This window comes from Schistocerca piceifrons, chromosome 1, assembly GCF_021461385.2.
Source record: "Schistocerca piceifrons isolate TAMUIC-IGC-003096 chromosome 1, iqSchPice1.1, whole genome shotgun sequence".
Taxonomy (NCBI): Eukaryota; Metazoa; Arthropoda; class Insecta; order Orthoptera; family Acrididae; genus Schistocerca; species Schistocerca piceifrons.
Window position 1 is genome coordinate 164,332,327 of NC_060138.1, and position 18,544 is coordinate 164,350,870.

General features: G+C 39.5%; 1 protein-coding gene across 1 annotated transcript in view; it reads right to left on the minus strand.

Moving 5' to 3' along the window:
• Nucleotides 1–18,544, minus strand: part of LOC124787715 (kinase suppressor of Ras 2) — a 173,936-nt gene that overhangs the window by 100,783 nt on the left and 54,609 nt on the right. Inside the window, exons 8-10 of the mRNA XM_047254563.1 lie at nt 8,994–9,116; nt 4,370–4,515; nt 3,966–4,083 (exon numbers count right to left, since the gene is read on the minus strand). Coding sequence (XP_047110519.1) covers nt 3,966–4,083; nt 4,370–4,515; nt 8,994–9,116 — 387 coding nt within the window. The remainder of the gene's footprint in view (nt 1–3,965; nt 4,084–4,369; nt 4,516–8,993; nt 9,117–18,544) is intronic.

Below are 18,544 nucleotides of genomic sequence, written 5' to 3' on the forward strand. Positions count from 1 at the left end.
CGTTCGTTGAATAGTAAGTGAGTGCAGTACTGGAGAGGGAGCAGGGAAAGTGGTAATGAGTAGGCAACGAACATGGAGTAACGAAGGTTGAGGCCAGTGGGGTTAAGAGAATGAAGGATATGGCACAGGAAGAGTTCACAGCTGCACAATTCAGAAAAGATTGTGTTGGTAGGAAGGATCCAGATGGTGCAGGCTCTGAGGCAGTCGGTGAAGTGAAGCAAACTGTGTTGGGCAGTGTGTTCAGCATCAGAGTGGACCTGCTGCCAGGTCTGGCAGCAGCCATTCATGCGGACAGACAGCTAGTTGTCATGCCCATGTACAAAGCAGCACAATTGTTGCAGCTTGGTTTGTGGATCACATGCCTGCTTTCAATCGTAGCCCTGCCTTCGATGGACAGAAAATGCCTGTGACAAGACTGGAGCAGGTGGTAGCCAGAGGGTGTATATGACATATCATGCATCTAGGTCTATTGCACGGACATGAGCCAAGAAGCAAAGGGATTGGAGCATGGTGCAGACTAAACAGACAAGAATATTGCATAGGTTGGACAGTTGGCGAAATGCTACTATGGGAGTGGTGTGGAGGATAGTGAGTAGGATACTCCTTACTCCAGGGCGTAACGAGAGGTATTCGAAATCCTGGCAGAGAATGCCATTCAGTTGCTCCCAATTCTTGGTGGTTCTGAGTCATGAGAGGAATTAACTTGTGGCCATATAGTGGTTATGCGGGGTGTGGTAGATGACTGGTGAGCCAAAGTACGGGAGATTGTTTCTGAACGAGATTGGGTGGGTAATTTTCAACTGTGAAGATCTCAGTGACACCTTTGGCATATTTGGAGAGGGACTGTTTGTCATTACAATGTGACAATCACAGGTACCTAATGCCTAGGTTGTATGAAGAAACTTCTTGGTATTGAATGGGTGGTAGCTGTCAAAGTGGAGTTATTGTTAATGGTTAGTGGGCTCATGAGGACGGTGGTACTGCTGTAACCATCCCTGAGGTAGAGGTAAACACTGAGGCTTGCTGGTTTGAGATGGAGAAGGTTTTATCAATGAATCTGAACCAGGTGAGTGTTTTGGGATTCCTCTAAATGGCTCGTGGATAGGTTAGTGCCATGTGCTACTCTAAATTGAGCTGGATTTCTGGAATGTGGTCACTGTGGCGGTGTATCTGAAAGCTGGCAGAGTCCCTCCACCAGGTAATCTCTGCAGTTCATAGCCACAGTGCTGATGCATTTTTCATCAGGTATCAGTTTTTAGGTTGCAGATTACAGTTTTTTTCATTGCCAGCAACAGTGGCCATGTGTATACGATTTGTGTTTGTGTGAATGAGTGCCCAAAAGCTTAAGTGCTTAGCAGTCTTTTCATTGTGCCTGTCTGGAACTCAATGCCTCCTCAATGTGCTGCGAGCAGCAATCCATCCTTTCATTCTACTGTTGTTACTCTTCATGTACTTTCCAAAATTTAAGAGGATTATTCTTATGGTGGATTTAAAATTAGTTGCAACTTTTGACGTTTGGTTACCGGAGGGCATGTGATGCCATTGCCCAGGTAAAAACCAATGGCGAGCCAGCTTTCTCTACCATGCCATCAGCAGTTCAGTTTGTAAAGCGACCCTGTTGCCATGCTGTGGATAAAGAGTACCAAGTGGTATCACACATCAGATGCATCTACATTTGTCAGCTCTTGCTGTAAAGTGGTATTTTCTGGCATTAAAGAGTTCTGCAGTCATCAGGTATTGTAAACAAATGTTTTGTTGCATTAATAACAACAGTGCACCATGTCTGAACACTAATTCACCATAAATGTGATCATTCAGCAACACATTCACTGACTGAAGATAATATTCTGCTGCCAAATATCCCTCCAAATTTGACAATAATAATGGACAATGTGCCTTACCACTCTTGTGACTTTTAAAGCAACTACAATGCAGTGGAGGAAAGTAGATATTTTGCTCTGGCTACAAAGAAAAGTTCCACTGGATATAGCTGAACCTACCTTGCATAAGGCAATGTTAATGGGACTTTTAGTGCTGTACAAGCCAAAAACTCCAAACTAAAAGGTTGACAAACTGACTGGTGCTAAAGTACATAGTTTAATCAGGATTCTTCTGCATCAAGCTAAATTAAATCTTACAGACTAAATGGGCCTAGGTGAAAGTAATGTGGCAAGAAACAACAAGTTTGCACTCAGTGATGTTGAAAGGCGGACAAAAGCAGCCATTGCAAAATGTTACACCACAGGACAGGCCTCGAGTTGTCAGCCATATCAGGAATGTAGTTGAGGAAACATGGAATCCTGAAGGACCACAACGAGTAATCTCGTTGCCTTGTTAAAATATGCTAATTTTGCCAAAACACAGCAGAGTTTACAAACATTCATATCACTAATATTCCAATGCAGTTGAAATTACAAAACATTGCTGTGACAGTGTATTATTAAACTAGCAACTGAGGGCAAGACAGGTTAATAGTTTACGCAAAAGCCCATGAACGCTTAAGTTCTTCAGTTTTATTTTTTACAAGACCTTCAGAAACTCTCATTCACCAGCTATTGATGAACCTTAAAAATTACACTATTTCACAAAAAAAAATTGTAGTTGCTTGAATGTCATGATAGATATGGAAAGTTTAGCATATTAATCATATGGCAAAATATTCTCCTCTTTGTGTGCTATCAATTCCCAAAATCTTGTTTTAATATCTCAAACTGTTTAGGTGATGTGAGCGATTTGTGAATATTTCATTCTGGCTTTTTCGCTGGTGTGCACATTCATGACAGAGAAGTTTATAGGTATTTCATTTTCTTGAGATTGGACACTGGGTGCATAGGGTAATGTCCTTCCAAGTTTAAAAAAAAAAAAATTGTTCAATATGTTATCTACATTCTACATGCAGCAAAATATGGTCTAATATAATGGAAGGAAACATTCCACGTGGGAAAAATTATATATAAAAACAAAGATGAGGTGACTTACCGAACAAAAGCGCTGGCAGGTCGATAGACACACAAACAAACACAAACATACACACAAAATTCAAGCTTTCGCAACAAACTGTTGCCTCATCAGGAAAGAGGGAAGGAGAGGGGAAGACGAAAGGAAGTGGGTTTTAAGGGAGAGGGTAAGGAGTCATTCCAATCCCGGGAGCGGAAAGACTTACCTTAGGGGGAAAAAAGGACAGGTATACACTCGCACACACGCACATATCCATCCACACATACAGACACAAGCTTGTGTCTGTATGTGTGGATGGATATGTGCGTGTGTGCGAGTGTATACCTGTCCTTTTTTCCCCCTAAGGTAAGTCTTTCCGCTCCCGGGATTGGAATGACTCCTTACCCTCTCCCTTAAAACCCACTTCCTTTCGTCTTCCCCTCTCCTTCCCTCTTTCCTGATGAGGCAACAGTTTGTTGCGAAAGCTTGAATTTTGTGTGTATGTTTGTGTTTGTTTGTGTGTCTATCGACCTGCCAGCGCTTTTGTTCGGTAAGTCACCTCATCTTTGTTTTTATATATAAAATATGGTCTAACACGCACGAAACGCAAATTCACAGCAACTCCTTTGTTTCACTGCAAACTTAGTATTTCTCACAGTACTTTAACTAATATTGAAAGATCGCAAAACTGACGTCATTAACGAAATCACAGGAAGTTCATCGTGAAGCTGACAAATTATGCTGTAAGATGTGTGAGAATTAAGAGTTAATTATTGAATAGTTTCTTTAAAATCATTTGAGAAACATTGCAGCTCAGCCAGCTTGTGTGACTTTCTGTTCCCACAGTCAAGTGAAGCTGCCAGGTTCAGTGCCGAGTAGGCTTGGTATTATAGTCACCTGCTGATATGTTCAGCACATGCTGGCAACTATGCTTCCCTCCAATCACTCTGTACAGAACTGTTGCAAGTTCCAACTAATTTTAAATGCAATATACAAACAAATAATTGTGGTTCACTTTTAACACTCACCTGGAAAATGAAATTGTTGTTTAGAAGCAGCATGAGGGGTATGGGCTGTCATGGCAAGTGCCGGACTTGATGGCGTTGAGCTGTTACAAGAAGATGTGTTTGAACTTGAGTCAGGACCCTGTAACAGCAGCACACTTCTTTCAGCCTTCTTAAAATTTTATAATGTATGTGTACACAAATTTGTTTTCCTGATTTTGCTGTATCATTATGAGTAAATATCTTAATATTATGGCAACAACTATTCTTATAAACGTTTGGTGCATATGTCAAAAGGTTATTTCTACTGTTGCCATTTTTAGCCAGGTTTTCTGTATTATTATGACCAGAATTTCAGTTACAGTATTTTTCACAGAAATCAAGTAGGTAGAAGATGCAATACAAAATATGAGCTAATTGCTGCTCACCGGAAATGCTTGAACATTAACAGAAGGCTGTGGATGTGAACGTTTACGGTCTCTCCATCCAAACGACGTCAACAGCACCGATGGGTGATGACTTGGAGAAGACTGACTTGGTCGCCCGGAGCTTGGAGACTGGTTAGATGTGAATACTGTATGACAACACACAAATTTTAACAGTTAGAACCTCACAGCTATCAGTTTATATTGTCCTGACGAAAAAAAAAAAAAAAAAAAAAAATGGATTGTTTGCATTAATAAGAAGCTAATTGTCATAGTGTATAAGTGGACTGTTGATCAACCATTAACTGTGTCCTTGTGCAGTGATCTGTTTCAGATGAATCAGTCAACTTCGTGGCACTGGATGAGCACTTTTCTACAGACTTTTTCCCTGCACTTTTTCACATATGCTTGGTAAACAACATGCAGAAACATATTCAGCAGAGGAAGGAAACAACACTATCATGTTGAAATAAAAGAACTCTTTTGTTTTACATTCCTTTTTTGAAAGTTCCGTAATTCTAATGGTATCTAATACGAGATTTTGCTTCATACATTAAATCTCATAAAATTTATTAGTACATTTGGTTACTAGGAGGTCACACTTGTCCAATATATGTTCACAATATTTTGCATTTACAAATGAAGCCATAATTAAGAAAATTTAGGTTAGCATTGTTATCTTTCAGTACTTTTATATAATACGATGTATATTCTATGCAAAAGTCTTTTTTATTGTATACACCAGTTTCAGCATAAAATAACCAAGGTTTTGTGGATAGTTACTCATAAAAATGTTAAACGTTTAATCATTAATTTAATAAATTTGCACTGTAGTTTTGTTGACTTGATTGTTAAAAAACATATAAATAGGAGGAGCACAAGGCTCAAGAATGGACAACTGCAGACAGTTTTGAGACACAACCACTGTGCCGCACATCTGTGCAATAATCTAATTGTTTTAGTACACTATTGTGACTATGTAGCCTGTTATGTCGAATGGGCTCCCACTAAGAAGAAATGGTACAGCTTGTCATACATAAACCACTATAAAATGACTTGGTACCTGAATTATTTCATGGAATTCACGTAACTTGATCCAGTTAGCAGATGAAATGGACCGAGTCAATGACTACAGCAGCAGCAGGAAGCAGATTACTCTGAGTTACACCGAACTAAGATATGTATAAGAAATCAACTGAACTATATGTGTGTCACTGCAGAACTAATTACTAAAGTGTAATGTTTTTGAAACTGTTCTAGCAGTAAACATTTGCATTTGTCTCAAAGTAATTCTCTGAATGATGGAGGCCAATGTGATCAGTAAGAAACACCCCCATGATCACACGTTTCTTGATGTCTATGGAACACAAGAATAACAACAAATTTTTGATTTTTTTTGTTTAAATCAAATAATCTCTTTTCGATGTTGAAAACTTTAGCCCCAGCAAAATTTCACTGTCTTCCCCACGTAACAGTGTCGTTACAATGTGTAGAGACTCAAATGGGCCCTACTTTAAGCTGACCGCCAATAAACAGATACATTTAGTAAGCATATTTGCAGCATCAGCTCCAATTCTTGTGTCTCACATCTCGTAGATGATGTTTTGTGACAGAACACAAGAACACAGATGCACAAAATTACTTGTTCAGTGCAGCTCAGTTGACTGATTTTCTTGAAATTTTACATTTTGCTGAAGATAAAGGTCAAAGGTGGGAAAAGATCACACTCAAATCTCATGCAAACATTTTCTATGAGAACAGCCTAATTTCTTTTGTGAAACATTAGTTTAGTAAATCATTCCTTTTCACACAATTTGTCTTATTCTTGACACACTATATGAGTGTGATTTGATAAGTCAGGTAAAAAATGCATGAAAAAACGACTGTTTCGTAAACAACTCGCCTTACTTCTTGACGTCTCCTTTGAGAGATATACAGGGTGATTCAAAAAGAATACCATAACTTTAAAAATGTGTATTTAATGAAAGAAACATAATATAACCTTCTGTTATACATCATTACAAAGAGTATTTAAAAAGGTTTTTTTCACTCAAAAACAAGTTCAGAGATGTTCAATACGGCCCCCTCCAGACACTCGAGCAATATCAACCCGATACTCCAACTCGTTCCACACTCTCTGTAGCATATCAGGCGTAACAGTTTGGATAGCTGCTGTTATTTCTCATTTCAAATCATCAATGGTGGCTGGGAGAGGTGGCCGAAACACCATATCCTTAACATACCCCCATAAGAAAAAATCGCAGGGGGTAAGGTCAGGGCTTCTCGGAGGCCAGTGATGAAGTGCTCTGTCACGGGCTGCCTGGCGGCCGATCCATCGCCTCTGGTAGTTGACGTTCAGGTAGTTACGGACAGATAAGTGCCAATGTGGTGGCGCTACATCCTGCTGAAATATGAATTGTTGTGCTTCTTGTTCGAGCTGAGGGAACAGCCAATTCTCTAACATCTCCAGATACTGTAGTCCAGTTACAGTAGCACCTTCGAAGAAAAAGGGACCAAAAACTTTATTGGCTGAAATGGCACAGAAAACGTTCAGCTTAGGCGAGTCACGTTCATACTGAGTTGTTTCCCGCGGATTCTCAGTGCCCCATATACAGACATTGTGACGGCTGACTTTCCCATTAGTGTGGAAAGTTGCTTCATCACTAAACACAATCTTTGAAACGAAAGATTCATCTGTTTCCATTTGAGCAAGGATAAAATCACAGAAATCGATTCTTTTAATCTTATCAGCTGCAGACAGTGCTTGAACCAATTTCAGACGATAAGGTTTCATAACTAACCTTTTTCGTAGGACTCTCCATACAGTTGATTGTGGAATTTGCAGCTCTCTGCTAGCTCTGCGAGTCGATTTTCCTGGGCTGCGAACAAATGCTTGCTGGATGCGTGCTACATTTTCATCACTCGTTCTCGGCCGTCCAGAACTTTTCCCTTTGCACAAACACCCATTCTCTGTAAACTGTTTATATCAACGTTTAATACACCACCTATCAGGAGGTTCAATACCATACTTCGTTCGAAATGCACGCTGAACAACTGTCGTCGATTCACTTCTGCCGTACTCAATAACACAAAAAGCTTTCTGTTGAGCGGTCGCCATCTTAGCATCAACTGACGCTGACGCCTAGTCAACAGCGCCTCAAGCGAACAAATGTACAACTAAATGAAACTTTATAGCTCCCTTAATTCGCCGACAGATAGTGCTTAGCTCTGCCTTTTGTCGTTGCAGAGTTTTAAATTCCTAAAGTTGTGGTATTCTTTTAGAATCACCCTGTACACTGGGTCCAATGATCCTCCAGCTTTTTCATCCCCTTGGGAAAATAGGTTCTGTCACACTCTGCAAAATACTCACTGACAGCAACTGCCAATTCCTCATTTGATGAATATATTTCTTCTCAACAAGCTGAAGTTTCAATTTAGGGAACAGGAGAAAGTCACTTGTGGCTAAGTCTGGTGAATAGGATGGATGAGGAACCAATACAAAATCCAATTCATGCACTTTTGCCGCTGTTATCACTGATGTGTGGGATGGTTCATAATCCTGGTGAAAGAACAGTTTTTTTGCATGGCAACCTTGGTCTTCTTCAGCAAACAGAAGTTTCAAACGATCCAACAATGAAGCATGAAAGGTTCCAGTTATGGATCCACCTTTTTCCAAGTAATCTGTGGGAATTATTCCTTGGGAATCCTGAAAAACAGTGGCCACCACCTTATCTGCTGACAAAATGGTCTCTCTCTTTTTCAGTGCACTTTCACCAGCCTCTGTCCATCCCGTTTTCACTCTGGCATGTAATGATGGGTCTAGGTTTCATCAACAGTCACAAATTGGCAAAAAAGTCTTGCAGACAGCGACTAAACACCACCAGACATTGTGCTGAAATGTTGTACCAGATGCGCTTTCGGTCGACTGTGAGCTATCACGGCACCTACCTCGCACATAGCTTCTTCATGGCCAATTCTCTGTGCAGGGCATTATGCACTTGCCCAGTTGAGACACCTACAGTGCCAGCAATCTCATGAATTTTCATTCCGCAGTCTTGTATTACCAGATCTTGTCAGTGGTTTCATTTGTGGTAACCTCAATAGGAAGGCCAGAGCGTGTTTCATCTTAGGTCCTTGTCCACCCAATCTTAGGTGCTTGTCCAACCACGTTTAACCCCTTTAATCCGAAAGTAAATGGTCTTCAGGGATGACCCAGCGCCCGTGTGAACTTAATCCAATTCTGTTTTGATGTGTGCGGTACGATCCCTTCAAATCAAAGTGTTCAATAACAACACAAAACTATGTTTTCCTCATTTTCAATCTTAGATGACATGCTGACCAATTCAAAAGGCTGTCAACAATGAACTGTACCCTGTACATTGTTGAAATCCTTTATACAATCCTTGGAATAATCAAGCTTACTAACCGTCAAGGCACAACTAAAGTGTTCCATTCTTTCATGGAAATTTACCAGGTTTATCAAACCACTTTCGTAGATCAAATGAAAACAAACCAAACCACAATTCAATGTTCAACAGATTCCCTTCTCACCAAATTTACCACAGTGTCAGTCCTTGCAAACAAAAGAACATGTCTCCACACAAGAAGCTAAGCATTTAGTGCCTACCTGCATCTGGCTGCAACTGCCGACGAAATTCATCAAGGAATTCCCTAGGTAAGCCACAACTTGGGGGCACTTTGCTTTCACATTCCCTGTGACATTTATATTTGCACTCCTTGCATTTCAGACCTGTAACAAAATGAATTTTCATGTAACAATGTAAGCAACAGAAATCAGACTAAATGGTATTTTGTTTCAATGTCCTGTCAAACTATTCTTTAAATGAGTTTGTTTGCGAGGCCATCCTCGACAGCAAGAGCAGAAATATTAAGTAAAAACCGCCTTTTCTTGCTGAACAGTTTTATTTTTCCCAGGTGTGTTTTGCATTTTTCACTTTAAGGCATCATCAGTTCATGCTAACATTTCGTAAACAAAGCTGTAATGTGATCTCCAGCATGTGACCAGATGAGAGGAAACGCAGATGCCAACGAAAAACGTGAAGAACTGTAAGTAATCACTTTTGTACAAAAAAAAAAAAAAAAAAAAAAAAGTGAAAAAGGCAAAGCGCGCCTAGGAGAAATAAAATACAGTGCAGCAAGAAAAGGCAGGTTTTATTTACAAAACAAATAGTTTCAAAAATTTCAGCAAGCTCTAAAAAGCAATGTCATCAACTACATATTGTGAAAAGTTTAAACACACCACAAATTCTGCATTGACTACTGTACTTTGCTTTAACTTCTGATGAAAATGAGAACTTGACTGCATTATAATTATGAATTGCACGAATCAAAACCAATTATGAAATGCAGTCCACATTCTCAACTAACATTAGGCTTTTGCACCTTAGGTGACAGAAGGATCTCCTGACTGAATAAGGCTGAGACAGGACTGATCATGGATTTTGAAACCAGCATTCCGTCATTCACCTTGAGCAATTAAGAGAAACTATGGCAAACCTAAATTTAGAAGGCTACATGAATTTGAACTCCTCACTACCTGAATGGGAAATCAGCACCTTAACCAATGAACATTTCACCTGATAAAAACGAGAAACCTTCATCCTCTTCACAAGGCTAGTTGCTTTACTTAGAGCTGTGTAGTAACAGAATACATTAACATCCCTCTAAGCCATGTTCATAGTATTCATTTTGCAAGGATGATAACTTATTTTTCTGGACCAAGACCTGACCCAAAATAAATTATTCATAAAATCTATTCAAGAAATCCCTCAGAAAACCATGAAAATTGAGCAAGTGTTTCCTACTCCAACTGTTTCAGAAATTTCATAAAATTTTCTGTATTAATTCAAAATGACATATCTACCTTCATAGTGTAAGAGCAAGTGCTTTGGGTTCACAATAGATTTCATTACTGTAAGTGAGATTGCTAGTGTTGCTTTCTGTGAAATGAAATTTGCTATTGTTGGCCCATGTTTCAACAGCGACTTCATTTGACTGGAAGAAATCAATCTGGCTCCTAGTCTTTTCCTCTGCTTAGCCATGCAAATAGATCCTTGTTTACCACTTTGTTTTATCTACAGCAATATTATTATTCTTGCATGCTCAATTTGAGCATCTTATGGACCATATAAACAAGTACTTCTGATTTAACACTTACCGTGCGGCTGCCGTAATATTACGTCGCGGGCGGAAACGAAGAAAATGCGGCCGCCGTAATATTACGTCCCGCCGCATTCCGCATTGTTTTAGTGTTTCAAACGCATTGTTAGCATTCCCGCTACAACCTGTAGATCCTGTAATGCTTGCAGTTAATCATATTAGCGCTAGATCGCAGCACCTAGTGAAGTACTAGGATATATCGGTATATATTTCCGAACGAATTCACGTGTGTTTTCACGCGTGTGTAACATGTTCTGTGGTGCCCTGTCGTTTGTTTACCGTTGATTTTGGCGCTAATATTTAGGTTTTAGCTTGTTTATCTTCTTTTTACTCTCAATGGCGAGTGATGAGGATGCAAAACTTCGAAAAATGATTGAAGAAGTACTTGCTGAACTTACTGATGATGATTTTTCGGATTTCGATAGTGACAGTGACTACGAAATGCTGGAAATTCATGATAGTCCAGGTAAGTCTAACATCTTATTAAATCGATGCAGAACAAGACAGTTCATGTTGCGATTTGTTCTGTTACGTTCTGTATTATTTCAGACACAGATTTGTCGTCAGATGAAGGTGTAGACCTTTTTGATCAGTGTCTTTCATATGGAGCACTTGATCACAAAACAGTGAAGTGGTGGAGAAAGCTTGCCTTCCACTGTATAATTATGGCAGTTTCCAATGGTTGTATTTTGCACAATTGCGTCAATGAGAAGAAACTGAGCACTCCTAAGTTTATACAGGAGGTCTGCACTGCGTTAGTGTTACAGAGAGGAGAGAGAATTGAGGATTCTCATAGATCTGCAACGATTGCTCGATTGTCGCAGAAACATTTTTCGAACCATGTGGAAATGGCAGAAGGGAAGAAGAAAGCACAAAGACGTTGTGTAGTGCGTAGTGGAAAACAAAAGAACATTACTGGGAAAGCTGGGAGGAAAGATACTTCTTATGAGTGCAGTGAGTGTAATGTAGGTTTGTGTGTCACCCCGTGCTTCAAGCTTTATCACACTGTGGTTCACTATGCAAAATAACTTATGTGTATGTAGCTATGCTTTATGTGCAAATGGTATAACAAATGTCTTTTCAGTGTCAAATGATCACATTCCAAAATTTATTTCTTCTTTAAATTGAATAAAGTAGTAAAAATAAATTTTTGCCTAAAATTTACTTTCGCAAAATCGAGGAGAAATCCGCATCACTTCTTGGAAACAGTATATGCCCCATACACATGATTGTTAACCCATGTGAAGTTGAAACCTTAAAGTTTTAAACCATACCTGTAGTTTTTATGTATCATTAACTAAACGTCCTTTACAGCTATTTGAAGTCTGTTGAAAATAGAAAAAATCAGCCAGTGCACAGGGAGTGGCATGCAGTTAAGGGCTTAGCATGGTTAAGTGTTAAAAACTTGTTTGTCCCATAATTTTTCACTCCATCAGAATGCTGCTGTTTCCAAAATTCTATCCACTTTGTTCTGGTTTTCTGTTTTGGTTCTCTGGAAACGGGACTCTAAAGCCTTCTTTCAAAATGTGTCTTTGTATTTATTGCCATCATCATCATCATCATCATCATCGCCTATATCTATCTATTTCAATTATAATGCTACAAACAGATCCCTCTCATCTTGGGGTCTGAGCGACTTGCCCCTCCTTTTCAGACTTCCCCAACTTATACCTCTCTCCTCCCCCAAGAATGGAATTAACAGTTCTGAAAGCTGGGATAGTATCTTCTCTTTTACTTTTACCTGTGCCACTGGCAGCACTAAACATTTCATCTCATGAAATTGAGCACTGGGTAGTACTTCTGTTTTGTGAGTGACTCATGGGAACGCAATGGTAAGTGCTACCTGTGAGCGGCAGAATATAATACACCAGGAAACATTCTCATTCACTCAACAGATGTCAGGATAATGCTTCATGGCAAATGCCAGTGGCTGTCTGTCACAGAAACATAACCAGAAACGACAGATAAAATGACTGCCCATAAGAGTTACCCACATTCTCCTTCCAAGATTATAGTCACATTTGTCAAGTTACAAGAAAATCAAGATGTTCTTAGTGATCCTGGTACATTCCCCATGACTCAGATGTGTGTAAATTTGCAGATCTATTGTACTTAGTACGTTTCACAAAAATAATGGTAAGTGCATGTACATATTATATTTCTGATAAATGATGTTATTACTGAATGGCGGCTGTTGAAGGTTTGATGGTGTGCATATGCACATTTCTTCATTGGCAATACTATAAAAGAATAGATTGTTACTCGCCATATCGCGCGCGCGCACACACTCACACGATTATTGTGTTTGACTGTTGAGGCCAGACTGGCCTAAGCAGACAGAGACAGTCTGTGTGTGTGTGTGTGTGTGTGTGTGTGTGTGTGTGTGTGTGTGTGTGTGTGTGTGTGTGTGCGCGCGCGCGCGCGCGCTTGTGCGTGCGTGCGTAAAATTCAGGAGGAGGTCTTTTTGATGGAAAGTTTACTTGTTTGACATTCTTTCTGTTAGGCATCTTTGCGACTCAATATCTCCGCTATATGGTGAATACAAAGCTATCCTTTTCATAATACTGTCATTATTTCAGACTGGATTTTCCTTATTTCTTCATTCATATTCATACAAGTAATAATAACAACAATAGTAATGATGATGATGATAATATCAGTAATCAAAAACACCATAAAGGTAAAGACTATCATCACAATTTCTGACAACTGCTGTGGCCAAAATAAGAACTGGAACAACATTCTATTCTGGCAGTATTATTTTCATGTATGGGCCTAACAGGACCAGGCCTTCCTTTGTGTCCAAATTTCTTTCATCCTTTCAGAATGGAGTCTCTCTTTCATCAGACCACAGTATTCCAATCGGTTTTCTAATTTCCCTCTGACCAACTTTCCAATCAAATATCTTTTGTCTGAATTTTTTTCTATCTGCAACATCTGCCTGGCCATTTTAAGATCCTCCTTAATTGCAGCAATCCATTTACTTGGCTCAGTTTTGGCCTTACTTCAGTTTTCGTAAAATTCTACTATTTGTTTTGTCAGCTTAGTGGAGGCCAATCTTTTCATGTGCCCACAAAATTTAATTCTTTGTTTTATCATGTCACCACGTCTGTTTGTATATTAGTCTATTTTCTTATTACTTCTCAGCCTACAAGTTTCTCCTTACGCAATTTTGTGGTCTAATATTTTCCTAATAATCTTTCTTTCTTTCGAATTTCTTCAATATCCCTCTTTCTATTTAAAATTGAAGTTTCTGCTCCATAAAGGCAGTCAGGGTTGGCTACAGAGCTGGAATGCACAAGTTTACTGAATTTAGATAGTGATTTTTTATTAAATATATTTTGTGTTACTCCAGGGTGTATACACGGACAAGGAAAATAAAATTCCTGGATTTCTCCAAGATATCACGGTTAAAAATACACTTTCTCCTGGGTGGAAACATAGTTTTTCCCTGTTAACTGACAGTATATTCTCTCTGAGAACTCTGTAACTTATCAATCCTTTGAATGGTTATGGTTTTATACACGGGTGTAGAATTTCCCAGCACCTTAGAAAACGAAACTCAGGAGAAAAAAAAAACACCTTTTGGAAAGATGTATGATGTGCAGCAACATGTACGCTGCATATTTTCGTATTACAAAAGTATAAATTCGGATTCCACCAAACACCGCATGTTACTTTCCGAAGCATTGAAATCGAGATTGTGATGCGTATTAGTAAGCCAGTCATAGCTCACATGTCACGTGATGTCGCCAGCCGATGACAGCAGATATTCCGAGCTTCGGACACATGGTGTAGTCATCCAATAGCAACATCACTGTTAAGTAGCGCGAACACACGAATAGGAAAAGTGTTGTTGTTGTTGTCGTCTTCAGTCCTGAGACTGGTTTGATGCAGCTCTCCATGCTACTCTATCCTGTGCAAGCTTTTTCATCTCCCAGTACCTACTGTAACCTACATCCTTCTGAATCTGCTTAGTGTATTCATCTCTTGGTCTCCTTCTACGATTTTTACCCTCCACGCTGCCCTCCAATACTAAATTGATGATCCCTTGATGCCTCAGAACATGTCCTACCAACCGATCCCTTCTTCTGGTCAAGTTGTGCCACAAACTTCTCTTCTCCCCAATCCTATTCAATACCTCCTCATTAGTTACGTGATCTACCCACCTTATCTTCAGCATTCTTCTGTAGCACCACATTTCGAAAGCTTCTATTCTCTTCTTGTCCAAACTATTTATCGTCCATGTTTCACTTCCATACATGGCTACACTCCATACGAATACTTTCAGAAATGACTTCCTGACACTTAATCAATACTGGATGTTAACAAATTTCTCTTCTTCAGAAACGCTTTCCTTGCCATTGCCAGTCTACATTTTATATCCTCTCTACTTCAACCATCATCAGTTATTTTGCTCCCCAAATAGCAAAACCCCTTTACTACTTTAAGTGCCTCATTTCCTAATCTAATTCCCTCAGCATCATCACCCGACTTAATTAGACTACATTCCATTATCCTTGTTTTGCTTTTGTTGATGTTCATCTTATATCCTCCTTTCAAGACACTGTCCATTCCATTCAACTGCTCTTCCAAGTCCTTTGCTGTCTCTGACAGAATTACAATGCCATCGGCGAACCTCAAAGTTTTTATTTCTTCTCCATGGATTTTAATACCTACTCCGAATTTTTCTTTTGTTTCCTTTACTGCTTGCTCAATATACAGATTGAAAAACATCGGGGAGAGGCTACAACCCTGTCTTACTCCCTTCCCAACCACTGCTTCCCTTTCATGTCCCTCGACTCTTATAACTGCCATCTGGTTTCTGTACAAATTGTAAATAGCCTTTCGCTCCCTGTATTTTACCCCTGCCACCTTTAGAATTTGAAAGAGAGTATTCCAGTCAACATTGTCAAAAGCTTTCTCTAAGTCTACAAATGCTAGAAACGTAGGTTTGCCTTTCCTTAATCTTTCTTCTAAGATTAGTCGTAAGGTCAGTATTGCCTCACGTGTTCCAGAGTTTCTACGGAATCCAAACTGATCTTCCCCGAGGTTGGCTTCTACTAGTTTTTCCATTCGTCTGTAAAGAATTCGTGTTAGTATTTTGCAGCTGTGACTTATTAAACTGATAGTTCGGTAATTTTTACATCTGTCAACACCTGCTTTCTTTGGGATTGGAATTATTATATTCTTCTTGAAGTCTGAGGGTATTTCGCCTGTCTCATACATCTTGCTCAGCAGATGGTAGAGTTTTGTCAGGACTGGCTCTCCCAAGGCCGTCAGTAGTTCCAATGGAATGTTGTCTACTCTGGGGGCCTTGTTTCGACTAAGGTCTTTCAGTGCTCTGTCAAACTCTTCACGCAGTATCATATCTCCCATTTCATCTTCATCTACATCCTCTTCCATTTCCATAATATTGTCCTCAAGTACATCGCCCTTGTATAGGTCCTCTATATACTCCTTCCACCTTTCTGCTTTCCCTTCTTTGCTTAGAACAGGGTTTCCATCTGAGCTCTTGATATTCATACAAGTCGTTCTCTTATCTCCAAAGGTCTCTCTAATTTTCCTGTAGGCAGTATCTATCTTACCCCTAGTGAGATAGGCCTCTACATCCTTACATTTGTCCTCTAGCCATCCCTGCTTAGCCATTTTGCACTTCCTGTCGATCTCATTTTTGAGACGTTTGTATTCCTTTTTGCCTGCTTCATTTACTGCATTTTTATATTTTCTCCTTTCATCAATTAAATTCAATATTTCTTCTGTTACCCAAGGAGTTCTACTAGCCCTTGTCTTTTTACCTACTTGATCCTCTGCTGCCTTCACTACTTCATCCCTCAGAGCTACCCATTCTTCTTCTACTGTATTTCTTTCCCCCATTCCTGTCAATTGTTCCCTTATGCTCTCCCTGAAACTCTGTACAACCTCTGGTTCTTTCAGTTTATCCAGGTCCCATCTCCTTAAATTCCCACCTTTTTGCAGTTTCTACAGTTTTAATCTACAGGTCATAAACAATAGATTGTGGTCAGAGTCCACATCTGCCCCTGGAAATGTCTTACAATTTAAAACCTGGTTCCTAAATCTCTGTCTTACCATTATATAATCTATCTGATACCGTTTAGTATCTCCAGGGTTCTTCCACGTATACAACCTTCTTTCATGATTCTTAAACGAAGTGTTAATTATGATTATGTTGTGCTCTGTGCCAAATTCTACCAGGCGGCTTCCTCTTTCATTTCTTAGCCCCAATCCATATTCACCTACGATGTTTCCTTCTCTCCCTTTTCCTACACTCGAATTCCAGTCACCCATGACTATTAAATTTTCGTCTCCCTTCACAATCTGAATAATTTCTTTTATTTCATCATACATTTCTTCAATTTCTTCGTCATCTGCAGAGCTAGTTGGCATATAAACTTGTACTACTGTAGTAGGTGTGGGCTTCGTATCTATCTTGGCCACAATAATGCGTTCACTATGCTGTTTGTAGTAGCTTACCCGCATTCCTATTTTCCTATTCATTATTAAACCTACTCCTGCATTACCCCTATTTGATTTTGTGTTGTTCCTCCTGCCACCGAACTTCACTAATTCCCACTATATCTAACTTTAACCTATCCATTTCCCTTTTTAAATTTTCTAACCTACCTGCCCGATTAAGGGATCTGACATTCCACACTCCGATCCGTAGAACGCCAGTTTTCTTTCTCCTGATAACGACATCCTCTTGAGTAGTCCCCGCCCGGAGATCCGAATGGGGGACTATTTTACCTCCGGAATATTTTACCCAAGAGGACGCCATCATCATTTAATCATACAGTAAAGCTGCATGCCCTCGGGAAAAATTACGGCTGTAGTTTCGTTCGCAGTACCAGCACAGCAAGGCCATTTTGGTTATTGTTACAAGGCCAGATCAGGCAATCATCCAGACTGTTGCCCTTGCAACTACTGAAAAGGCTGCTGCCCCTCTTCAGGAACCACACGTTTGTCTGGCCTCTCAACAGATACCCCTCCGTTGTGGTTGCACCTACGGTACGGCTATCTGTATCGCTGAGGCACGCAAGCCTCCCCACCAACGGCAAGGTCCATGGTTCATGGGGGGGATAGGAAAAGTAATGGTTTAAATTAATATATATATAATGTTGCTACAAGAAAAGCAAAGCTTTCACATATAATATTGGTCTCTAAGGCCAATACGCTGCAAGAGAAGCTTAGCTTTGACATATAATGTTGGTCTTTTATGTGCGTATTGCATTTTAAGATGTATCACACAAATGTGCCAGTAAATTTTGTAACAATGACATAAATGTGTGATCTTCTGGTCTCTGGATTCTTCTAAATGGCTATCATCAGAGAGCAGATTTTTAAATGAGTCCCAGATTCCCAGTGAAGTATGCTTCGACCTGATATTAAGCTTTCCAATGTGGTTTTCGGGATGTAAATTTCCTTGAGTACCAGTACTTTATTATCTCATGTTTGGTTCTTTGTTATGGTATAATGCCATAGTGCTAGAAGATGAAAACATACACTTGAAATGCACCGAAGAGTTGAAACTAGCCAATAGGTTGGAATTAAACACTTCGTTTCAAATTTATTGACTGCCTCAGCGGAAAAGATTAATAAAAGAAAATTTCTTCAACAAACCGATAAAAATAACTTCATTATTCTGCATGGCAATTAATGCTTGACTGTCAGAAAGGTGGAAATAAAATAAAATCAAACTAATAATGTATTTTAGCCTTTCGTAATTATGTGAATGTATTTTAATTCACAAGATAGCTCCCGGCCACAGAAATCAATTTTGTTTTCATTTGATGTGAGTGCAGTAGACAAAGAGGAAACAGCAAAATCACTAAATGTAAACACGGGTCACTTGGAGACTACCTGCTTCCCTATTATAACTCAGACTGCTCTGCACATCAGCCCTATATCTACGATATTTCCGAAATGGGGCAATAGTAGATAGTGGCGTCCCTCGAGCATTTGATGCAGGACGTCAAA